At 37.3% G+C, this 22,028-nt stretch overlaps 1 protein-coding gene across 5 annotated transcripts in view; it reads left to right on the top strand.

The window, feature by feature from the left end:
* The window catches only part of AHI1 (Abelson helper integration site 1), a 91,202-nt gene extending 71,395 nt beyond the window's left edge, over window positions 1-19,807 (top strand). For 4 of the 5 annotated variants that reach the window (XM_054062509.1, XM_054062507.1, XM_054062511.1 and 1 more), the window contains exons 24-27: window positions 1,060-1,222; window positions 2,641-2,741; window positions 11,570-11,649; window positions 15,674-19,807. In XM_054062509.1, coding sequence (XP_053918484.1) covers window positions 1,060-1,222; window positions 2,641-2,741; window positions 11,570-11,649; window positions 15,674-15,902 — 573 coding nt within the window. In that variant the 3' untranslated portion in view covers window positions 15,903-19,807. The remainder of the gene's footprint in view (window positions 1-1,059; window positions 1,223-2,640; window positions 2,742-11,569; window positions 11,650-15,673) is intronic. The other variant, XM_054062512.1, reaches the window with a different exon arrangement.
* The last annotated feature ends 2,221 nt before the right edge of the window (window positions 19,808-22,028 follow it).

Below are 22,028 nucleotides of genomic sequence, written 5' to 3'. Positions count from 1 at the left end.
TTACTCAAAATAGAAATACAAATATAAAAAGCACTGTGTAGTTCAGCAGTCTTAGGATTTAAATGCATGCAAGAGTTATTAAAAAAAAGGAAGGTTTTCTCTGAATTCTTAGCTTCGAATAACTTCACTATCTCCTTCAGTCCCCTGTAACCTCCTATCACTCCTAATGATCCCCGTTTCTGACCTCTTTACTTACAATTTTGTAGAGGAATCTGAGGTGAAGAGGTGTAGGAAAGCAGTGTTCTTTGTGTAAAATAGGTCATCATTTTGCTTTTCAGTTCTGATGAGGGAAGTGAGCAATTCCCTTATTCTTTCAGTTCACTTGTTTTCGGTATTTTCTACTCTGAATTCATCAGGGCAGATTTTTGTTTATAGCACGTAGGAATTAAGAAATTATACTTGATATTTTCGTATTTGTATTGGATGTCATATGCATGGTGCTGACCACTATTAGTAGTTTTTTCCAGAAAAGTATAGATGCACTGTATTTCACTGCCAAATGTGAAATGGAATATAAATGTAATTTTGGCAGATATTTATAAAGCGGTATATGCAAATATTTGTTTCTAAACAACAAAAAAGGAAAAAGTGGAATGATCAAAGCAAAACTTTGCAGTGACTTTTTTGTACTAAACTTTTCCTTTGGTAAAACTGTCATACTGTTGAAGTATTTGTTCGAACACATATGCTTCGTGAGCATACAGACTGGGATCTGAAGGTGGTGTAACAATTCTGAGAAAGTGAATGTATGAAGTGGGGGTTTTTTTTCCTTTTGCTTCACAAGTAAATTGCTTATAAAACTAACAGCTGCTGTTTTGAAGCTAATCTTAGTGAATTGAATGTTCTTAACCATTTCTACAATCCCACAGTCCTTTATCTTGCCTCTCCTGCTGCTTTCCCACCACCCCTGATCCCATTAGCAAAACTTGAGACAGCCTCAGCTTTTACCAAAGTGCAGCTTTGGTTTCAGCTGCTTTTCTGCAAGAGGAAGTGAATGTTGCGCTTTTTTCTCTGTGGCATGGTTGTGATAAAGCTGTGGTGCTCTTATCTCTCTTTTAGGTAGTGGCTCTTTATGACTACACAGCGCATCGATCAGATGAGCTAACCATCCATCGCAGTGACATTATCCAAGTGTTATACAAAGATAATGATAACTGGTGGTTTGGCAGCCTAGCAAATGGACAGCAAGGCTATTTTCCAGCTAATTATGTGGCTGGTGAAAGTAAGTTTACTGCTGTCTTCTTGGTATACTGGTGTGGGTTTAACTGATGGTCCAAGATTTTACCTTGCTGTACTGCTCCTTGTTCTGAAGATATGAATTTATGTAGCACACAGATAGTGTAATTATGACTCATTGTCATGCAGAATTTGTATAAAGTTAGCTAACCACTTAGCAAGCTGACTTAGGAAGGTATTGGCACTTAGTTAAACATTCTAACTTATATAATACTGGCTTAATTATCAGTCAACTGGATTGATTCCTCAACTCTTCTTACGTATAGCCACCTGGTTCATGCCCTACCTTAGCAACATTTTAGGGCACATGAAAGCATTTCACAGACATCTCAGAGTTTTCTTAGATCTCTGTTCGATCTCTGAACCAGTTACTTGTGTAAACACTCCTGATTTTACCCATACTCTAATGGAGAATGCTCAGTTCTCAAATAAGTGGATTTCAGTATGAAGTTTTAAATGATTGGTAATAGTTAAATTCTGAGCATTGAACCTGCTACCAGGTCCTTGTCATTTAAACAGTTTTGTTTAAGCTAACAAAGACAAGCTTAAATGAATCCTGAACAAATAATATAGGAAGCATCCTACTGAATCAAGTGATGTAAAGATGCTCAGTTGTCCTGAGAGCTGGTACATATGGACATATCGTGTGGTTACATTCTACAAGAAGTTTATTTGCCTTCCTGAACTATCAAGCTATCAGTTATGCTGGTGTTTAGAAATCTTTTAACACAACATTTCTCAAGATGCTCCCTCGTTTTCTAGTCCCTCCCTCTGTCTTTCAAGTGTAGTCTAGTGTTTATTTCTCTTCCCGAAAAAAGCCTTGGACATAACACTATGCTAACTTGATAATGGAAATTAAAGTTAGCTTAAGTGGTGCCCTTCCCCTTTATCCTCCCCTTGCACATCCTGTGCTTTTTCCTCTTCCTTTTTTCCTTGCAAAATAAGTCAGAGAGCAGTCTGTTGGAAGAGTCTTCAGCAATGGCCTGTTGTTCTTAACAAAACAAAATTTTTGAAGGCAGTTGTCCCACTGTGCAAAAAAACCCACTAGTATTTAATTTATTTCAGTTGGTGACCTTCATGTTACTGCAGCACGAGATACCACTTGTTAAGTATCAGCTACATTGCTGCCAGTATGGGCTTTGTTCCTGGTCATGTGGATGTTTGATTGTTTTTATTTTATATAATTTCCTATATGTATAAATCTAAGTTTACTAATATGAAGAAAAGTTAAAGGGGAAATTTTGATAAATTTTCATACAGAGTTTGGCTTCAAAAGTTGCTTATCTTTTTTGGTCACGTGTTGTTATTGGATACCTCATAATGTCATGGTAGTTCGCATAAAATAGATACTTTCATAATTCTTTCATGGCTCTCACAATGGTGAATTATGGATTTTGCTTTCAGAAGAATATGAAGAACAACCTTCAGGATTAGTGCCAGATTCTGCTCCTCTCCTACCTGAAGCACTAACAGAAGCAAAGGAAGGCTCTCCAGCACTACATAAGGTAATAATTTGAGAAGGAGGGATTCTCTAAGTAATGGTGGTGTATGCCCTTTGTATGCCAGCTAGACTGTGTTAATTTACCAGCCTTTTAGAAAAATATCTTGTGTAGACCTCATTGCAGTCAAGCAAGTATATTTTCAACAAATGTCCAAAGTTTGTCTCATGTGGAACCAGCTGTTCCATTGTGTAGCAGTTGAATAGTCTGCCTACTCTTGCACCATTGAAATGAGTAACAAATCTCCCATTAACTCCAAAGTTCACAGAAGTATTTCTCACAGCTGCCTTATGTAAATAACGGTTTAAGAAGCAACGTAGACCTGTAAAAACCTGACATACTTTCAGGCAGTTGACTGTCATTCTTGGAATATGCACTGCCCACAGATCCTTCAAATTTTCAACCATGAAATTTCCTTTTCTATCAGGTTGCGTAGGAAAAAGATGTGATGTTTTTCTCTCAAGAATTTTTCAATCTGTGTAATAATATCCTATTTAAACTATACCATGTGATTGTAAAGCCATTTTACCAGACCATGAGATATGCTGCATCTAAACATGCTTATTTATAAATGGATATTTCTGTTTAAAAGCTGCTGATGGTTCTCTGGTTCGAATGACTGCACCCATCCTGTATATTGCTCAGAAGGGTGAAGTACAGAGACTTCCTAGTTTGGAAGAGCAGAAGAAAAATGGGCCTTTGTCTTGACTATATCTGATATCTCTCCACTCCCACTGAATACTTATATTGGCTTGCAATTGCATATGGTGTTGTATTGTTGTTTACACTTCATGTACTACATTGTACACAGAAACATTCCTGTTTCTGTGATTTTAGTTAGTAGTCAGAATACAATATGTACAGAAGAACAAAGAAATAACAGCCAGGTTTTAGTCAAGGAAAAAAAAAGTTAACATTTGATTTTTATTTAATTTGTTTCAGATCTTTAGAGATGCTGATATGTGCAAAGCAGACTGAATTACTCTCACTTCTCCAGGCAGAGATTAGAAATTTTGCATAACTTATGTTCCCATTCTGTGAAGTAAGACTGATAGTTGTCTTAAAGAATGGGATACTATGTAGGCAAAAATGAGTAATAGAACTTAGCTTGATAACTGTTACAATCTTAGGCTATTTTATTCCAAAATGTTTCTATCCTTCTAAAGTGCACTTTCAAAAGCTATTCACTTAGTCAAATGGTACTAACATAACTACTTGAAAAGTTACTTTTCTTCAGGTTTGTTTCAAATTAATTGACTTTTCCATCTACTTTTCTAGAATCGAATCTAATATTTTGCGTCTGATTTGCAAGACGCAAAATGTGTGACGTGTTGCTTAGTTGCATTTTTTTTCTGACTATTTACCTAATCTTTGCTATCATAATGTATATTGCAATGTTCAGGGTTAAAACACTCAAAGCTACTTTTGTTAACCTTTTCTGTGTATCTTTTGTTTTTAACAGGTGGGTAGAGAGAGTATTAAATAAGTTATTGAGTACAGATTACTCACTTGGCAGCACAGTTGAAGCCAACTGCTATGAATCGAGTTACTAAGTGTTTCTAACTATACTTGAAAATTAATTAATTAATGAAATAATTGTAATTAATCACTGCACTGAGTAGTAATACTGAAGTATCTTTTACTACTTTGTAGCTGAGGATTTCATAGCCAAGATTTCATACTTTGTGAGAAGTAACATTTAATTAGTTTTGATCACTTATATTTTCTCAAATGTCTACGATTGACATAACTTTCTAACAATACTTTTTGTGTTACTAGTATCACTTTTTTAGTAACACATGGTTTTAGTAATATTTCATCAAAATATTCTTGCCTTGATTCTAGTGACACTTTGAATTATCTTGCATAGCATCCAAGGACCCTACAAAGTGATAGAGAGTCTGGAGAAAAGTAATGTAGCCCTGGAGAAAATGGTATAAGAGTGTATACTTACAAGATTAAACTGGCAAAGACTGAGCAGTGAAGAGAGTGTATTAAGAAAGTACATGAGAGAAAGTGAATTGTGGCTGCATTCTTTTCTTCCCCCTCCCCCGCTGCCATTAAACAAGAACAGGGAACATTAGATGTGTTCCATTCCAGCTTAATACTGGTAGAAGGAAGGTTTTGTTTATGCCATGCTTAGTTAACCCGGTGAACCAAGCTACTAAAAGACACTATTAAATTTAGACACTCGGGATCAATTTTTTTAACAACACATTTTAGGCTGAGGTAATTCTTGAGATTCCAAAAGCATCTAAATGACTGGGAAATCCAAATCTGGCTGTTTGTGGTTTGTTTGGGTTTTTTTATTTGAAGTTATAATAGCACAATATAAATGACCAAGAAGATAACAAGTTGAATCAATTGATGAATCAAATCTCTGTGTAAGACTTGCAGTGCCCTGAAGTGTAATGGTTTTACAAAAGCTGCAGAGGGCTGCATAGAAGAAACAAATTGTCCTTCAGCTGTTTGTCATAATGAAGGAAAGTTCTACAGCGCTTTGACTTTAGGCAATACCACATATTTCTGAGACAAAACTACTAAGAGGACCACTGAGGGGGCTGATCGGTTATGGCAGTTTCTGTGTTGCAGCAGTGACACAGCAACTTTTCTTCCTATTCCTTTCGTATTTTCTTTAGTATAAGAGCGGATGAAAGGAAATGCCAGTTTCTTTACATGGGAGATATGGAAAAATCATTTTGTAATACCCTATGATTTTTTTTCCTTTGGCAGAAAATAAAGCTTTTTTAAAAAATCCAAAAGAATGTATCAAATAGTTAAGTTGTTGCTTAAGTTGTTACCACAAGCAGGAAAATATGACTGAATATTTTGATTGTGTTTGATTTTTGGCCACAAGCATGTTTTCCTTAATGCCCAGTTATATCCAGATTTGCTATATCTATTTTTTTTCTATATTTTTTGAGGAATACGTAAATATTTAACTCTGTTAAGACTACAAAAGCACAGTTACTGTGAAAATCATCATCGCAGTTACTTGTGAGATTTTGCTACCATATGACCACTTACAATGCAGAATAGTACTATGGTTTTAGTTACTGAGACTATCAGATAGTCTAATTAAAAATGCATTTCCAACTGCAGATATTGTAAATGCGTATCTTGCTAATTGTCAGAATTTTATGTTGACTGAATAAAATGGAATCATTAACATTAGAAGAGTGTGTAATATTCATGATCCAATATTAGTCTTTGCAAATAATAAAAAAAAAAGTTGTAGTTCAAAGAACCTGCTTTCCAAATGCTTTCTACCATCAGCTTTGCATTCATAACATAATAATTTTATGCAAACCTTGTTTTCCTGCCTTATGAGTTACTTAATTCCTGAGCCACAAAATTAGGTCATAATCATCTTTAATTACAACATACATCTAAACTGCCAATAGAAATTTCATGAAGTTAAGTTCTCACTGCACTGATGAAGAATCCCAAGAAATGGATACAGATGTGTCATCTAGCTGCTCCAGTGAACATGCTGTTTTCAGGCTTTTTAAGATGAAGGCAGAAAAGAGAGGAATTCAGATAAGGTTCCATTAGAAGCCAGAATTTGGATTTTGCAAAATTTTGGCAAATTAAAAATGCTCTGTTGCCTATAAAATCTTGTGAATGTGTTTTATAATTTAAGATGGCCTTCCACTCACTACATGAAATACATCTAATTAGCTTCTGAATGTTAAGTACTCAATTCCACATTGTGTAAGAATAATAGGAAGTAGCAATACACTAAAACAAAGCAGTAATTTAAAATTTCCATTAAAAGTGTAGGAAACTATTCTTTCTAGTGTATCTATGTTTGAAAAATTATGTTAAAGTGTAAAGTAATGGTCAAAAGCATGACCATAAGAACTACATCATTATTGCACAATTTGGATAATCCACACAGAGATTATCAAAGCTTGATTCCATGTGTATTTAAGCGAAGTTTGGGATTATCACTGTTCATCTAAATAATTCATGTTCTCAATCTTTTTCCCCTAAAGCAGGTTGTTGTCAGAAATTCTGATTACTTAGCCTAGTGTATCTGAAACTAACCCGCTGCTTTCCCCTGGGTTTGAGCTCTTTTGATGGGGGTGTTTTTCTGGACTCAAAATTTATTTATTTGATCTAGAAATTTAAAAACTTAGCAAACTTGCTCAGAAATATTTCCCAAAGTACTAGCTAGAGATTTTTTATTGGTTTAATTAAAAGCTTTCATTTTCTAGTTTGTGCTGTTTCTACTTTTCTCTTTAATGGTATCTTTCTTCAAGTTACTGGGAAACACTTCAGTGACTGATTACCTTTTATGAAGTGGAGGGACTAAGAAGATGCGATAGTTCTAATGAGGGAAATATTAAAGAATTAATACAATGGAACTCTTCTAGTGAATAGAGCTGAAGACTTTCAGCACGTCACCAAGCGTGTTCATTCTGAAGGTTCAGAGATGTTGCAGACCCACAAAATATTCAATTGAATTGGAATATATTATAGTGAAGCTTATAATTCTGGGCTTTGATTGTCCCTGATATGATTACAGAACTCTCTTTCTAAAGGCATTGACATCTGGGCTGAAAGAAACTAGACTTATTTAGAATCAGTCTGCAAAGCTGCTTCCACATAAACTGTTGAATAGGCATTATAAAATAGATATTTCTTTGCAAATCCTACTTTTGAAATAGTAATTACTTTAATTATTCTTGAAGAAATCCTTCTTCCAAAGGAAAAGTTACTATGGTACCATCTACGAGTAATGGACTATTTTCCTTAAATGTTACCCAACTTTAACATATTTCAGCTTTTTAGTTTTATAGTTTCCTATTCTTAGGTATTCTGTATTCCCTTTAAAATGCAGTTTGTATTGTTCAAGTTGAATTACTCTCTCTTCAGCATATTTTGTGCTACTTTATGTGTAAGCTGGTAGCTCTTTCTTTTTCAACTTCAAAAACACCTCTGTGGTTCCCAACGTAGTCTGTCTCAAGAAATGTTTACTCCTGTATAATATTAGTTGAGTCATAGAAAGAAAAGATATCTGGTTTATAAGCAAATTACTATCTATTGGCGAAAGAGAAAGGATGAAATGGCATCCATAGTCATTTGCTGTAAGTGACTGGTCTTTTAAAGGTAGAAAGAATCAGGCCCCGATACACTGAGTTGGTCAAGCAGAACCAAAAATACTGTTGAAGGACTTTTATATTAGTAAGATAACTCTCAGGAGCTAGCTGACTTCTCTCTTTCTCTTTGTTTTCTCCTTGGGCCTTCATAGCCTCTTTCTGAAGAGGATTGAATTATTTTTATGCAAATTTTAATGCAAAACTGTAACCACAGATAAATTCCCAGAAGCCAAGTCTTCAAGACTGAAAACAGCCGTTCTAAACCATACAGCTTCAGTCTGAAGTACCTTGTCTCCACTCTTCCTCCTCTTTCTTTTATTGTCTTTCAAATAATTGTTTAGTTGTCAATTTCTGACATGCGGTATTTGTCACTGTGAAGCCATGACTACAGTTTTCACCCACCAGATTTCCTATTAGTCTCTTGTAGACTTAAACAAGCCCAGAATGTTGTATTTTTGAAGACTAGACAAAGCAAAGTCATCTCTGGCTCTGGCTCTAGTGTTCATGGATGGACAAGCTAGTGAATGTTGGCTTAGTCCTAAACACCAGTGTTTTAGCTGTTTCTTTATGGGAAAGGTAGAAATTCATGCCAATGTCAGTGTCTCTGTATAGAAGCCCAGTTCTGCTAGATACTCACAACTACAATAATGCTGTTAGACATGTAGTTATAATATAATATGTCTAATTTAGATAGGCTTTAGATAGGGAGGCAAGCAGTTGTGAGTTAATAGCATTTTAAATAGAAAGGTCATGGTAAAATAAATCTCTATAACTCCACTGGCAAAGCTCCTTGCTAGTTGTTCATTTAATGGGGAAATGTGTGGAGGAGTACAGGATAGCAGGAAAGAAAAAGAGGTAGTGTCACGGCATTTTTTCCAAGCTTGACTATAGTTAGAACAATTTTGATAGGAGGTATCAACATGATTTTGGGGAGTTAAAGACATTGTTATAAATCTTTTATCTATGGACTGTGTAATAGAAAACAAAATACAATCTTCATACTGAGTATAACATCTTAAAGACAAGTCTGAAAAGACACCGAGACATGTTCATTCTTGCTGTCTGTGATCCAATGAATCTTTAATAAGATCAAATTCTGCATAAACAGCTTCGATGGGAGAGTTCCCCTGTGCAGACTAGGGTAAGCGCATTTACTTTCATGGCTTGAATCACCTAAATAGATGGCGTGCACCACTTCATTCTGTCCATCTTCTTCTTAGTCTGTCAGAGTGCTTCTGCAAACTGTCACTCTTGGAGACAACCCTGCACAGGCTAGAGTAAAGCACTACCAGAGATATAGACTTGGGATGAGGCTTGGTCCCCAGTATTTCCTTTAGGTGCCCTCTGCTTCAAGTCTTGCAGCAGGGATCAAGAACTTAAATGCTTTTGAGTATTTAGCCTTTAATTATTTTGCCTTGGTTTCTTCTTATGTGGTAACCCTGAGACAACAATAAGTATCAAAAAATTGAGGCCAAATGAGCTGTAAAGCAATCAAGTCTTCTAGAAAAGAGAAGTATGTATTTTATTACAATTTTTATATTCATGATAAGTAAACAAAGCAAAAGAAATTCTAAGCTTCTACAGTTGATACAAACTTTCAAAGAATGGAGAATTAGAATATGGCAACAAAATTGAATGTTGTTAGTGGTACTGTACAAAGTTTTTAAAACAGATCAGTTAAACAGCTTAATTTATTGAATAAACTTTTATGCATAAAACAAGGATAATTATCTGTGGTTTGGTATTTGTAAATATTAAAATGTTTAGTCCATCTGTTATAAGAGAAGTCAGTCTTCTGTAGTGGCACTACAGGGATTCTACCAGACTGCTTTGGAAAAGTCCATATTCGATTATAGTATTAGTACAACATAGAGGTTCTGTTTTATTTACTCAAAAAGAAGGGTAAAACATGTAGTTCAACATCCTTTACATAGGATTTTCAGAAAAAGATTTTGTTTTGACTGCAAGCTAAGTGAATTAGTGATTGTGTATGGCAAGGAACTGCAAGATTGTGAATGCTGAATGCTCAAGTTTATTACTGTATTAACAGGGATATTGTGTGTGAAGTAGAGGATTTTTCTTCCTCGTCCCACCAGTGCTGTTATTATATTCTAATAAGCTAAATTTTGTTTAAACTAATCCAACAATCTGTGTTGTTTCACCAGACTCATTCTAATGACTAATGTTTGAACATGGTTATTGTGGGCAGTGTGCTTATATGAACTAAATTAGTCATTGGGAGTTTGATTTTGTTTCTTCTAGGTCAGCAGAATAACAATATTAAACTAATAATACTACAGAGCAGGACCAATTTGGACAAAAAGTCCAAATTTTATTCAACTATTAACACTGACTAGATATTTTTTAATGAATTGCATTTAGAGTTCAGGAAAGTAATTAAAATGTTCAAGGCCTAAAACTGAGATTTGGGAGGTATGGGTTCTTGTTCCGTAGGAATTCTTGTCCTTAATGCTTTATTTTCTCTGTTTCATTTAAAAGTGGAGAGACCGGGGTACGCTTTGCCTGTGAGGTCACCCAAAAAGAAATGAACAGTTGGCAGACTAGAGGGTCAAGAACTGTGATTCTTTCTTCTCTGATGCTTCAGGAAAGCTCTTGTTGACTTTGTGGTTACTTCTTTAGATACTGTATTGTTGTTAGGCACTCCTGAGCTGCTGAATGTTACTCCCTTCCTAGTACTACTCATTTTCAGGTGGGGTTTTAAAAACAGTAGTGTCAGTAACTGACTGTTTCCTGGAGCAATTCAGGCTGATAGCAGAATATTAAACTTATTACTTACAATCAGAGAAGTACCTCTGTGCTTGGCAGAACAGGATGGGCTGATCTTTTTTAACGTTAAGGCTATTTAAGAAAGTCAGAGACTTTGCAGATTTTACTTTATGCTGGCTATGTATTGGAAATTCAACAGTCTTAAAAGGATCATAAATGTAGGCCAGGTTTTGAGGGTTGACTTAGTTTCAAGCCCATTCTTTTCCCTTACTCCATGGAAAAAAATCTTATTTTTTGAAAATACCAGATCTTATCTCTTCCTCCTTTCTCTAGCCTAGGGCTCCGATATCCTGAAAGAGACTTTTTTCTCCAGTTTTGCAAGGTCTTCATGGGAACACAAACACAATGCCTGCCTGGGTATAGCTACTGTTTTTCTCATGCACGTTATACCAAACAGACAGTTGCAGAACATAGCTGTCCTGTTAGCCTGAACTAGAGATTCGCAACAGTGGAAGTTAGAGAATTTACTTAAACTCTTCTAGGTTTGTTTGGTTGTTTGGTTTTACCTCTGAAGTATAAAGTTACCTGGAGTGATTTGAATTGTTTTTGACTGAAACTTGCACGGTTAAAGATAGACAGGTTTCTCTTGTTAAAATTATGCAATTAGATGGCGTTTTAGCATTATCTCTTTACTCATGCAGTAGCAGAAATAATTTAATCTTCACAGACTGTGTCTATTTACTTCAGGCAGATTCATAACCTCTTGTTTCTACACATACCTGAAAACTGTCTTTTATTTGCAAGTTTTTTTTTTTAAAGTATGGTACTGTTTCCTTGTTTGTGACCACATAGGAGTTAACATTTTATGGCTGATAGACATTCTTTTTCAAATGAGGTATATTCTCTCATTATTCAGGAAACTGGTGGGTTTTCTATGTACATGTGTTGGCCCCATTGCCTGTCTGTCTTTTTATCTTCCTGCTTTTTTTTTTTCTCTTACAGATGTCACCAGTCATCAGTAAATCAGGGGACCTAAAATTCAGCTTGGAGCGTGACACAGATACAGACTTACCTGCAATACAGTAAGCAAGAAATACTTAAAACAATTTGCAGTGTTACTTCTATAACTGCTGCTAGAAGACTGGGTGAGATGTTTGGAAGGATTATTTTGTTTTAGCAAGCGAAACAAGAAGTTAGCTTTAGGCTAAACATTCAGAAAGTGCTACACAGGTGAAATCTGAAAGAAGTAACAGCTTGTATACGTGGACACTCTCTCTCTCCAAAAGAGTGAAGACTATAGTGTACATGAGAATCAAAACTCGGGGATGTAGGGTTTCCCCGTGGCATCCCTTATCTATGTATTAGGCTTTATTGCTACGAACTGCCAACTATTTTTGCACCTTCTAAAAATTAATTCATATAAATTGCAAACAGTTGTCACATACTAAGAAGATACAAGCCAGCCTCTTTGATTGCAACACTTGCATTTTTTAAAAATCGTATGTATTCATTGAATGAAAGGTGTGAGCAGATAAGATCTCAACAATTTGAACAAGAGCTTCCACGATATCTTTAGCTATTGCAACCATTTATACTTAAAAAAATACATCTAAAATTACTTCCTCTGTTCACCATTGCAGGTATCTGTCATCTAAGGAAAGTTATTTTTACTGATCCTTTTCCAAACTGGTCCCCTCCACATATAAATTATCTGTGCGTATACTGTTGATGCAGATGCAGATCTAATTTTAATTTATCTTTAAATCTTAATTTTCTATCTTCATCTGTATCTGGATTTGCAAATAAATTGTGAGTGGAAAGTTTAACCCTCATGTATGATGAGGAAAGGGCTGTATAATTACACATTGACAGAATTCAGTGTTGAATTTTGAGCATGACTTTTCTCATAGAATGTACATTAAGGAAGGAAATGCCTTAAAAGCACAGTTACTGTGACGGTTGATGTATTCTGTTAGAAGCCAGTATCAAAAATTTGGTGTGACTCAACTCCATTACTAGAACTTCAGGAAATAATTATTTTGAGTGCAATCTCCAAGGCATCCACTGAAGAATGTGGGACCACAGATTTATACTGTGGAATCGCAAATGATTTAATCAAATTCAAGAATTTTGAGTCATAACAAATGCAAAATATTCATTTTAATGAATAAAAACTAAGGCTGTCTTGAAAAGAGGTCATGCTGAAGTGGCATGGTGGGGAAACGGAGCCCCCAAACTGCCTCAGTTACATTTCAAAATGGTGAGGGAAGACACCTACATGCCTGAATTGCTAGAATGTACTCCCTCCTCCTGAACTATAGGGAGCAGGAGCATCATGGAGATACTAGTCTGAAGTCATGCTTCATTATAGCTGTCCCATCTAGACAAAGAGCAATGTTGCAGAGCCTCAATCACAAGCTTTCATGTGCTGAGCCATTTATACCTAGTCATTAGTGAAGGAGAATGAAAAATGCCATGAGGCAGCATTTGATGCTATACTTCATCAGGGGAGAACTAATATGAAAGGGAGGAAGATAGACATGCCAGTCTTACACGGTGCTCTATTTTCTTTCCCTGTATGGGACATTCTAGGCTTTATTACGTTTTTGCTGGATTTTTCACCAGCGCTTGTGATTTTTCTGATATGTGGTGGTCAGTTTTCAAGATCGCAATGCAAATCCAAGTACTACCCTTTCCTGATCTAAAGTTTGAACCTAAATGTGTGTACTTTTCAAGCTGTTCCATGAGCTAGAACATAAGGGAATGTGATTGACTTTTGTTTGTAATTATAGCAGTGACTGCATATACCAAAGTTTTTGGAAAAGACTACAAGTTTCTGCCTTATTCTCAGAGCTAGAAAAAAGAAGGATCTTTTTCATTTCTGATGCCACTAGTTTAAAAGACCATTCCATATTTCTGTTTAGAAGCTATCTGTATAGTACAGATTAGATGATAAAACATCTCAGAAACATGGTTGCATATTTTCCATGAAAACTCTCACTTCTTTGTACCTGAAACCATGACCGGCAGGGGCTGTGACAGCAGTATAGTTTTTCATGTTCACTACAGTTGATGTGTCTTGAAATATCCTTTAAAAAAGACATGCATGCAAGTATTGTGATATTAACTGGAAATTAGCATCCAAAAGCAATATCAACATGACCTGAGGGCCGGTCAAATCTATTCTTAGGTAGTTGCTCCACGTAAAACATTCTGTTATGTTCCTACGTTTTGTGAAAATACATGGAATATCCATGTCTCATGCTAGTACATGAACCGCACATAAATAAACTTTGTAAGAATGAAGTCAGATGTGATTGCAAGTATGCGCCTTGACTGCAGAGAAGTGAAACTGTTAGCGCCCGCATAACTCACTATACCTTTCTTTGAGCTTCCAAATGAATTTTTGTTGTTTTGCCTATTAAAACAGTGCCCATTATGGCCACAGTACCTGCTGTGAAAGAAAGTTAATGGCAAGCCCTTATGACATGTCTGTCTTTAAGAATTTCTGAATGGAAATATGGTTTTGCAATAGGAAAATAAATTTTATGTGTAGTCGATTTTTCTTAGTCAAGCAATTAACCTTTCTTCTGCAGACTGTAGAAGAAATAAAGAAACTTCCACATAACAGATGCTAAGTGAACTAAGTTTTTATGCACGTATCTCAAAGTTTGGATACATCATCACATTTATGATCCAAATTATAAAAAGATGGAAACTACTCAAAATTTGAGTAGCTTTATGCTGAAAGTATGCATAGGTGCCTCACTCTGTGAATATTAATAATAAGATGCTATTTGTCAGGACAGACATTTTCTCCTTAGATATTTTCCCATTGTACAGTTTTGTTGAACTACAGTAGGTGGTGTTTTCTGCGTAAATTTACAAGTGATTGCACATCAGGCCCATCTGAAGACTCACTTTGGTAAATTGGTACTTATATTACTGATGAATTGTGATTTTTGTACCCCAATTTCCTCCTGCAGCAGTACTTCTCAGATTGTTCCAGGAGTCCTGATATGGAGGGTCTTAAAGTCCAGAACCTTTTCCTTCAGGATGTCCCAGTGTCAGAACTGCAGCAATTTGTGTGCTCACAAATACACAGTTTAGCTTAAAAAAAAATATACAAATTACACATCAGTCCATTAGCAAGGCTGATGTGTAAATATTTTCATCTATAACTTATGATTACATCAGAGGAGTGTCCCCAACAGTAGTGCTCTTACAAGCACCCTCTCTGGGGAAACTGCACACATCTCATGACATTCTTTGGCCTTGATTCATCCACTTGTTTTTGTGTTTCAGCAGTGTTCAATGTAGCGGTTCTGGTCACTAACCAAGACCGCTTTGTGCTAGGGACAATATAAATTTTGAATGACCATACCTGTCCTTGAAAGGATACAGTCAAAGTATTATTACATATTTATGGTTAAATAAAGTTATTACTTTTGCCAAGAGCGGGAATTCGTGGTGAAAGTGGTGTGACATCTGCATAATCTCTGGCATCGTCTGCAAGACCAGTCTAATTCCCTTGCTCAAAGGCATTAACTGGGAAAGATACAGGAGCTTGATTGATGCTTTTGGATTGTATGAAGTCTGATAAGCATAAGTAGATGTTTAAGTGATTTTTGGTTCTGTTAATCCATTATAGTTCAGGTAAATTAAAATTAAAAAAATAATCGCATGCGTATTGCCTGCCTGTCTTATTGTTCTTGGGTAAATAAAGCAGGAATCTCTCTTTAATTGCATGTATTTTGGTGTTTGAGCTTAGGAGAGAAAAAAAAGTGAAATTATTTTTATGAGAGGAGGAGACTGGTAATTTGTATTTTTTATTCGAATCAAGACTAACTGATTTTTAAGATCATGAGCAGTTCTTTTCAAAGCAATGCTACGATATGTTAAAAAATACATGGGTGGAATGGTCTCATATTTTGCCCTCATGGGTTTTCTGTCTTTGTTCTGTTGCAGAACAGTAGTTTTATAGCTGTTTCAGCATTGTACTCAAGAGGGACAGGCAGACAATTGCTTTAACACATGAACTGTGGGTGGAAAAAGCTCTAAATTTGGGCTAACTTTGTTTTTCTTTTTATATCCACCTTCCTCTAGAGGTGCAAAGAAAAAGAAGAAAAGGATACAGAGGAAAGAGCAAGAAAATCAGAACAACTTAATGGGTCTCGATACTGCTGCATCATCAGTTACAGCTAATGGTGTTGAAAATGAACCTACAGCCCATGGGGTGGAATTGAAGAAGAAAAAAAAAGCAGTGAGAGGCTCAAGCTTGAGCACAAAGGGAAAGACAAATATTGCCTTTGAGTCTGAAAGCTGTGACACATAGTCGTAATTTAATTCCAAATACTGGTGTGATATTCAGTATACACATTGAAGGCTGCAACTACAATCTCATTTCTAGGATTAACAAGAAACAAAGGGAGATACTCAAGTATGCAAAATGACACCAGTTGTGACTTAACAATGGTGTAAACCCATTTTGAAAAATTTTTGCCCTGGGCTCCTTGAAATCAACAGAACTTGAATGTTCAGCTCCTTACTGGACTGGTAAAATCTGAAAACAACTATCATATTTCATGAGAACCCCACTGATGGATAGAATGTGAACTAGTTTGATATTCGATTACATCTTAACTTGGGCACTTCTGTATATTCTGAAGATCAGTCCACTGGGAGCAGAGAATCGAGTGAAAAAGTGTGATCTAGAGTGAAATTCCTGATAGATATGGGACAGGCGAGGAGTATAGTCAGGACCCTAAATTTTAGGAAAGCAGATTTCCAGCTCTTCAAGGAGTTAGTCAGTAGGACCCTGTGGGACACGGTCCTTGGAAACAAGGGAGAGAAACACAGCTGGCAGATATTTAAGGATGCTTTCCATAAAGCGCAAGAGCGCTCAGTCCTGCTGTGTAGCAAATTGGGCAGGGAAGGGAAGAGACCAGTGTGCAAGAGGCAACGGCACAGGCGGTGCAAGCAGGGACAGGTAGCCTAGGAAGAGTACAGGGACACTGCCCAGTTGTGTAGGGCTGGGGACACGAAGGCCAAGGAGCAGCTGAAGCTGCATGCAGGCTGAGGAGGTGATCCGAGACAGCCAGCATGGCTTCACCAAGGGCAAGTGCTGCCTCACCAACCCAGATTGCTTTCTATGATGGGGTAACCACATCAGTAGACAGAGGAAAAGCAATGGGTGTGATCTCTCTGGACTACTGTAAGGCCTTTGAAACGGTCCCCCACAACATCCTTCTCTCTGAATTAGAGAGGTGTGGATTTGATGGGTGGACTGTTCAGTGGTAAGGAATTGTTTGGATGGTGGCATTCAGAGAGTAGCGATCAACAGCTCAATGTCCAGGTGGAGATCTGTCACAAGTGGTGTCCCTCAGGGGTCCATACTGGGACCAGTGCTGTTTAATATTTTCAGCAATGATATATACAGCAACATTGAGTGCACCCTTAGCAAGTTTGCAGATGACACCAAGGTGAGTGGTGCAGTTGTCACACCAGAAGGATGAGATGTCATCCAGAGAGAGCTGGACAGACTGGAGAAGTGGGCCTGTTTGAACCTCATGACGTTCAACAAGGCCAAGTGCAAGGTCCTACACCTGGGTCAAGGCAATCCACAGCTTCAGTACAGGATGGGGGATGATGTGATTGAGAGCAGCCCTGTACTTGGGGGTGCTGGACAGTGAGAAGCTTGACATGAGCTGGCAATGTGTGCTCGCAGCCCAGAAGGCCAACCATATCCTGGGCCGCATCAAAAGAAGTGTGGCCAGCAGGTCGAGGGAGGTGATTCTCCCCCTCAGCTCTGCCATGGTTGGACCCCACTTGGATTGCTGTGTCCAGTTCTGGAATCCTCAACATAAGAAAGTTACAGAACTGTTGGAGCAGGTCCAAAGGAGGGCCATGAAGATGATCAGCGGGCTGGAGTAACTCCTGTATGAGGACAGGCTGAGAGAGTTAGGGTTCAGCCGGGAGAAGGGAAGGCTCCAGGGAGACCTTACAGTAACTTTCCAGTACCTAAAGGGGGCTACAAGAAAGCAGGGGAGGGACTTTTTGCAAGGGCATGTGGTAACAGGATGAATGGGAATGGCTATAAATTGGAGGGAGGAAAGATTTAAACTAGACATTGGGAAGAAATTCTTCACAATGAGGGATGAGGCACTGGCACAGGTTGCCCAGGGAAGTTGTGGCTGCCCCATCCCTGGACGTGTTCAAGGATTGTGTGGAGCCTTGAGCCACCTGCTCTGGTGGGAGGTGTCCCTGCCCATGGCAAGGGGGTTGGGACTGGATGATCTTTAAAGTCCCTTCCAATGCAAACCATTCTATGATTCTATGAAAAGAAGCCCAACCACTATGTAAGTTATTAAATTAGCATTTTGAAATGTGTTGTATGTAAAAGAGAGGAGTGCTCAGAATGGTAAAATTCCAAAGGAATGCTGGCATTACAGCATACCTGGAAACAGAAGCATTTTAAAAATGTTTTCCTGATGCCACATTTTCTTGGACTGCATTTTGCAGCTCTGAAGTGAATTGTTGAGTAACTACCTATGCAACTGCACTGTCTTCAGTGTGGCTACTCATGCTTAACAATGTAAATAAGTGTTGCAAATTTCAGGCAGTTCTATTTTTCAAATGAGGTTTTCTGCACAGAATGAAGGTGCATTGTAGTTTTGTCACAGTTCCTGGCTGCTTTGGCAGCAGTCTTGCCAAATACACTTTCTTTTCTTTGAATGAAACATTTGATATCCAACACTACTGTTTTATATGTAGTCCTTATTCCGTCGTGTCATTAATCTGTATTTTTACTTGACTGTTTTGTTGTGAACTTCTACTAATGACTTCACTAGTTATCTACAGTGCTAAATAATTTATGTTTTATATTAAAGGAAACACTTCCTATCAGTTAATGTTGGTATTTTTTCTGGCTGATGGTGTCCAGTTTATTTTTACTCTGCTAGGAAATTCTTCCTCCTCCCCCTCTGAAGCAATAAATAACATAAAATTAGAAAGCCCTTATTTAGTAGACAAGGCACTTGATTCCATTAAAAAAAGAAGTGAGAATAACAATGTTGGGCACTGATGTGTGAAATGCACCCAGATGCAGAGGACTAGCTGCTATATATTGCAGTATCTTCCCTGCACATGTTTTAAAGCCAGAAAAATTGGTAAACTTGTTTCTTTTGAGTAAAGCACTGGAGCAAATAGTCTTTCTGGGCCCCAGCTATAATTGTTCTTTGCTAGCAGTCCTGACGTTGCTTTGCCTGGAGCGTATATATGGAGTTCTCCCCTAAATGGGACTTGCATTTATGTACTAGAAACTTATTAATGTCTCTTTTCCCAGTCAGTGGTGGCATAAAATTATCTTAGTCCTGAGACTGCCCGGTTCTAGTGAGGCTCATAGCCTCTTATATCTGCTTTTGCAACATATTCCAACTCATCATTCTGTGTGACATACGGGCTTCAAAGTTTTCATAAAAGAAAAGTCTCAACGTCTTATGTTTCTTAAAATGTCCTGGATCACATTTAAAATAAGGGCAGAGCATGACGTCAGGCTCCACATCAGGGAGAACTGAGGAGCAGCCAAGATCTGGGAGCTCATTGGAAAGCATTGTAAAATGTTAATTTGGCATTGTGGACACTGAAGACAGAAATAACACTTCAGATAAACACCACTGAGAGATGGTAGTTCTAATCAAAGGCACAGCACCTCCTTTCATGCTTGCGAACTAGGGCTCCAATTATGTTCACTGCTCTGAAGCTGAATAGAGCCGCTTTGCCACACTTTCCAAATTGAGAGGAGAGGCAGCAGTAGTGTCTTCCAAGGCACAGTTCCAAATAACAATTAAGCAGAAGGAATCAGATAAGAGCCAAACATGAAAATGCAGGGAGTTGAAAATAAACTTTCCACGATGTTTTCTTGTAATTGCAATAGCTTTTGGTTTGTTTTTATAATTTTTCCTCCCTCCGACGTGGTTGGTCTTCTATCGCTTTATACCATGTCACTGTGGTACTACAGTTTTCTGCATTCATTTGACAGAAAATGAAGAAAAAGATCTGAAATTTCAAGAAAAAAAGTTTAAGTGATTCTTCAGCATTAAAATTACAACCTTCCGACTAAAGTCTCTTCAACAAATTATTAACATGGCAAAGGGCAAAGACAGTTTTTAGCTTTTGTTCAAAAATATGGCTGATACGTTCACTTTTACAAAAAAAACTTTGTGTTAGTTGATTCTTTGTTCTTTAGACATTGCTGTTGGGATTTTAAACTTACAAGAAAGGATAAAACTTTTAAACAGTTTGGATCAGAGTAGTGGTTTAAAAAAATAAGTTTTTTCAATTAAATTTCATATAATTTTGCTTGTTTCTGTGTTAATGCAGCCTACTTTTTTTTTTTTTCAAAATGAACACTGTGTATATTTGCTGGAAATTGTCCAAGTATTCCAAGGACTTAAGTTTCAGTGGAAGAAAATAATTCAGAAGGAATCAGATTGCCTACTGAAAATTGGCCTTATTTTTTTAGTTGAAGAAGCACATTAAGTACCCTAAATCATGTGTGCCCTGCAAAGTTGGTCTGTGAGCCATTAAATAAGTACAAGAGTTATGAAAATCTCTTTGAGGTCTTTTTAGAGGGTGATAAAAGTTCATTGGTGGAAAAAAGGAGATAAAAACTTGTTTAAAAAATGCTAAGTATTAGATATTTATAACTGTCTGGTGATAACAGCATAGCTGGTCGTTCATTGTTCTGGTGGTTTTAGGTTTTGTGTGTGGTTACAAAATACAATTCCTGTTACATTTTTTACGATACAGTCGATGTATTGAGAACAATGCATAAATTAACAAAATAGAAAAGAAGGGGTGGCACATTTTTCCTGTGTTTCCCAATAGTCACCAGATTGCATTTAGGTTTTTTCCTTAAAATAATTTGAGGAACAGACATCGTAAAACACAGTAAGTGTATTTGTAGCATCACTTAATTCAGAAGGCGGGAGGGGATGGATCACAGTCAAACAAGGGCTAATGAGAACACAGAGGAACATGACAACTGAAAGTCTCTGTTGACTAGTGAACTAAATCTGCCGGCTGGACCCGATTGTCTGATGGAGAATTGAATGTCAGGATCATTTAGGGTTAACAATGGCCCATTACAAGCAAAAGCAGACAGCTATGAAAAATAGCCGGCATGGTAGCCATTCTGCAGAGACCGTGGATACAAACTTGATAATGAGGCACTTCATTCACTGCATCCTTCTGCTCTAATTACTAAGGTGAATAGGAAATACTTCATTTAAGGCGGGAACAGACTAAAGCAAAAACACTTGTTTGGTAAACACAAAGAGTGGTGGGGTTTTTGATGATCCTTTTCTAGCACGTATGAAATTAGTATGTATGCAGTGCAACCTATTTTATGGATGTGGAAACTGGGAGGGGATGGAAGTATTTTCTGAATAGTGGAAGCAGGCTACAAAGGTTCATGTTCAAGTTTGTACTGTGTTTTCCTTTAACATTCTGTCCAACGACTATCCAGAATGTTTTGGACAAATTAGTTTATGGAGGCGCACCTGCACTTGTAGAAACATATTGTGTTAGTTCGGCGAGTTTTATTGCTTAGAGTATAAAATATGTGCCTTAGGAACAAAACTACTGCGCGTAAGGAATAGAAACAAGAGGAGGTCTGAGAGGGGGAAATGAGCAACTTGAGCAGAAAACTGCTGTCTGGGGGGGACTTGCATGAATGTGGCAATTAGAAATTGGAACTTAAGAAGAAGGAACAGAACACAGTGACAAGGCATGTTATAGCAGAGCCTTGGTGGCTTCAGTCATGTTTTTAAAACCTTAAAAGTTAAGATATTTAACCACTTCACTTTTTAATGCATTGAAGTTTTGTGCTATTTACAGTTTTTTCGATGAACTCTTAGAACTCATGAGGAATATTCTCTCGTGTCTCTCCAGTTAACTCATGACTTAGTACTGTCTTAAATCTGTGCTACAGCCCGGAAAGGTCCATGTCACCTCTGGTTTGCAGTTTAGTTAGGACAGATGAAGCTTTATTCCCCTAATTTCTGGCACAGGTCTTTGGAGGACACTTTTGAAGTTGTTGTCCATTGCAGTATGCACCTCTGCCTTGATTCCATTCCCTCCAGCCTCTTCATCCAGCTTAAAACAGCTAGAGCAGAGATGAGAATTTCACACCAAGCATCTAGCTGCTGTTTTGAACATTAAATATCATACGATCCTTTTCTTGCATGTAGATGTGGTTTTGGCCCGAGTTCTGTCATTTGTGATTATATACTGGTTTCCCCTTCAGAAGGATCTCTTTTCCAGCAGTAAGACGTATACGTGGAGTCCCAGCCCTGCCAGCTCCTCAGAGCAAATAGACCCCTATACTCAAAGCTCCAGCAAAGTCAGTAAGGATTAGGCTGTCAGCAGCAACATCGTGGCTGTAGCTTATATATTCATA

The sequence above is a fragment of the Cuculus canorus genome, chromosome 3 (assembly GCF_017976375.1).
Source record: "Cuculus canorus isolate bCucCan1 chromosome 3, bCucCan1.pri, whole genome shotgun sequence".
NCBI classification, from domain to species: Eukaryota; Metazoa; Chordata; class Aves; order Cuculiformes; family Cuculidae; genus Cuculus; species Cuculus canorus.
Note: the sequence above shows the minus strand (reverse complement) of the source record. Positions and strands in the feature narration are given on the sequence as shown.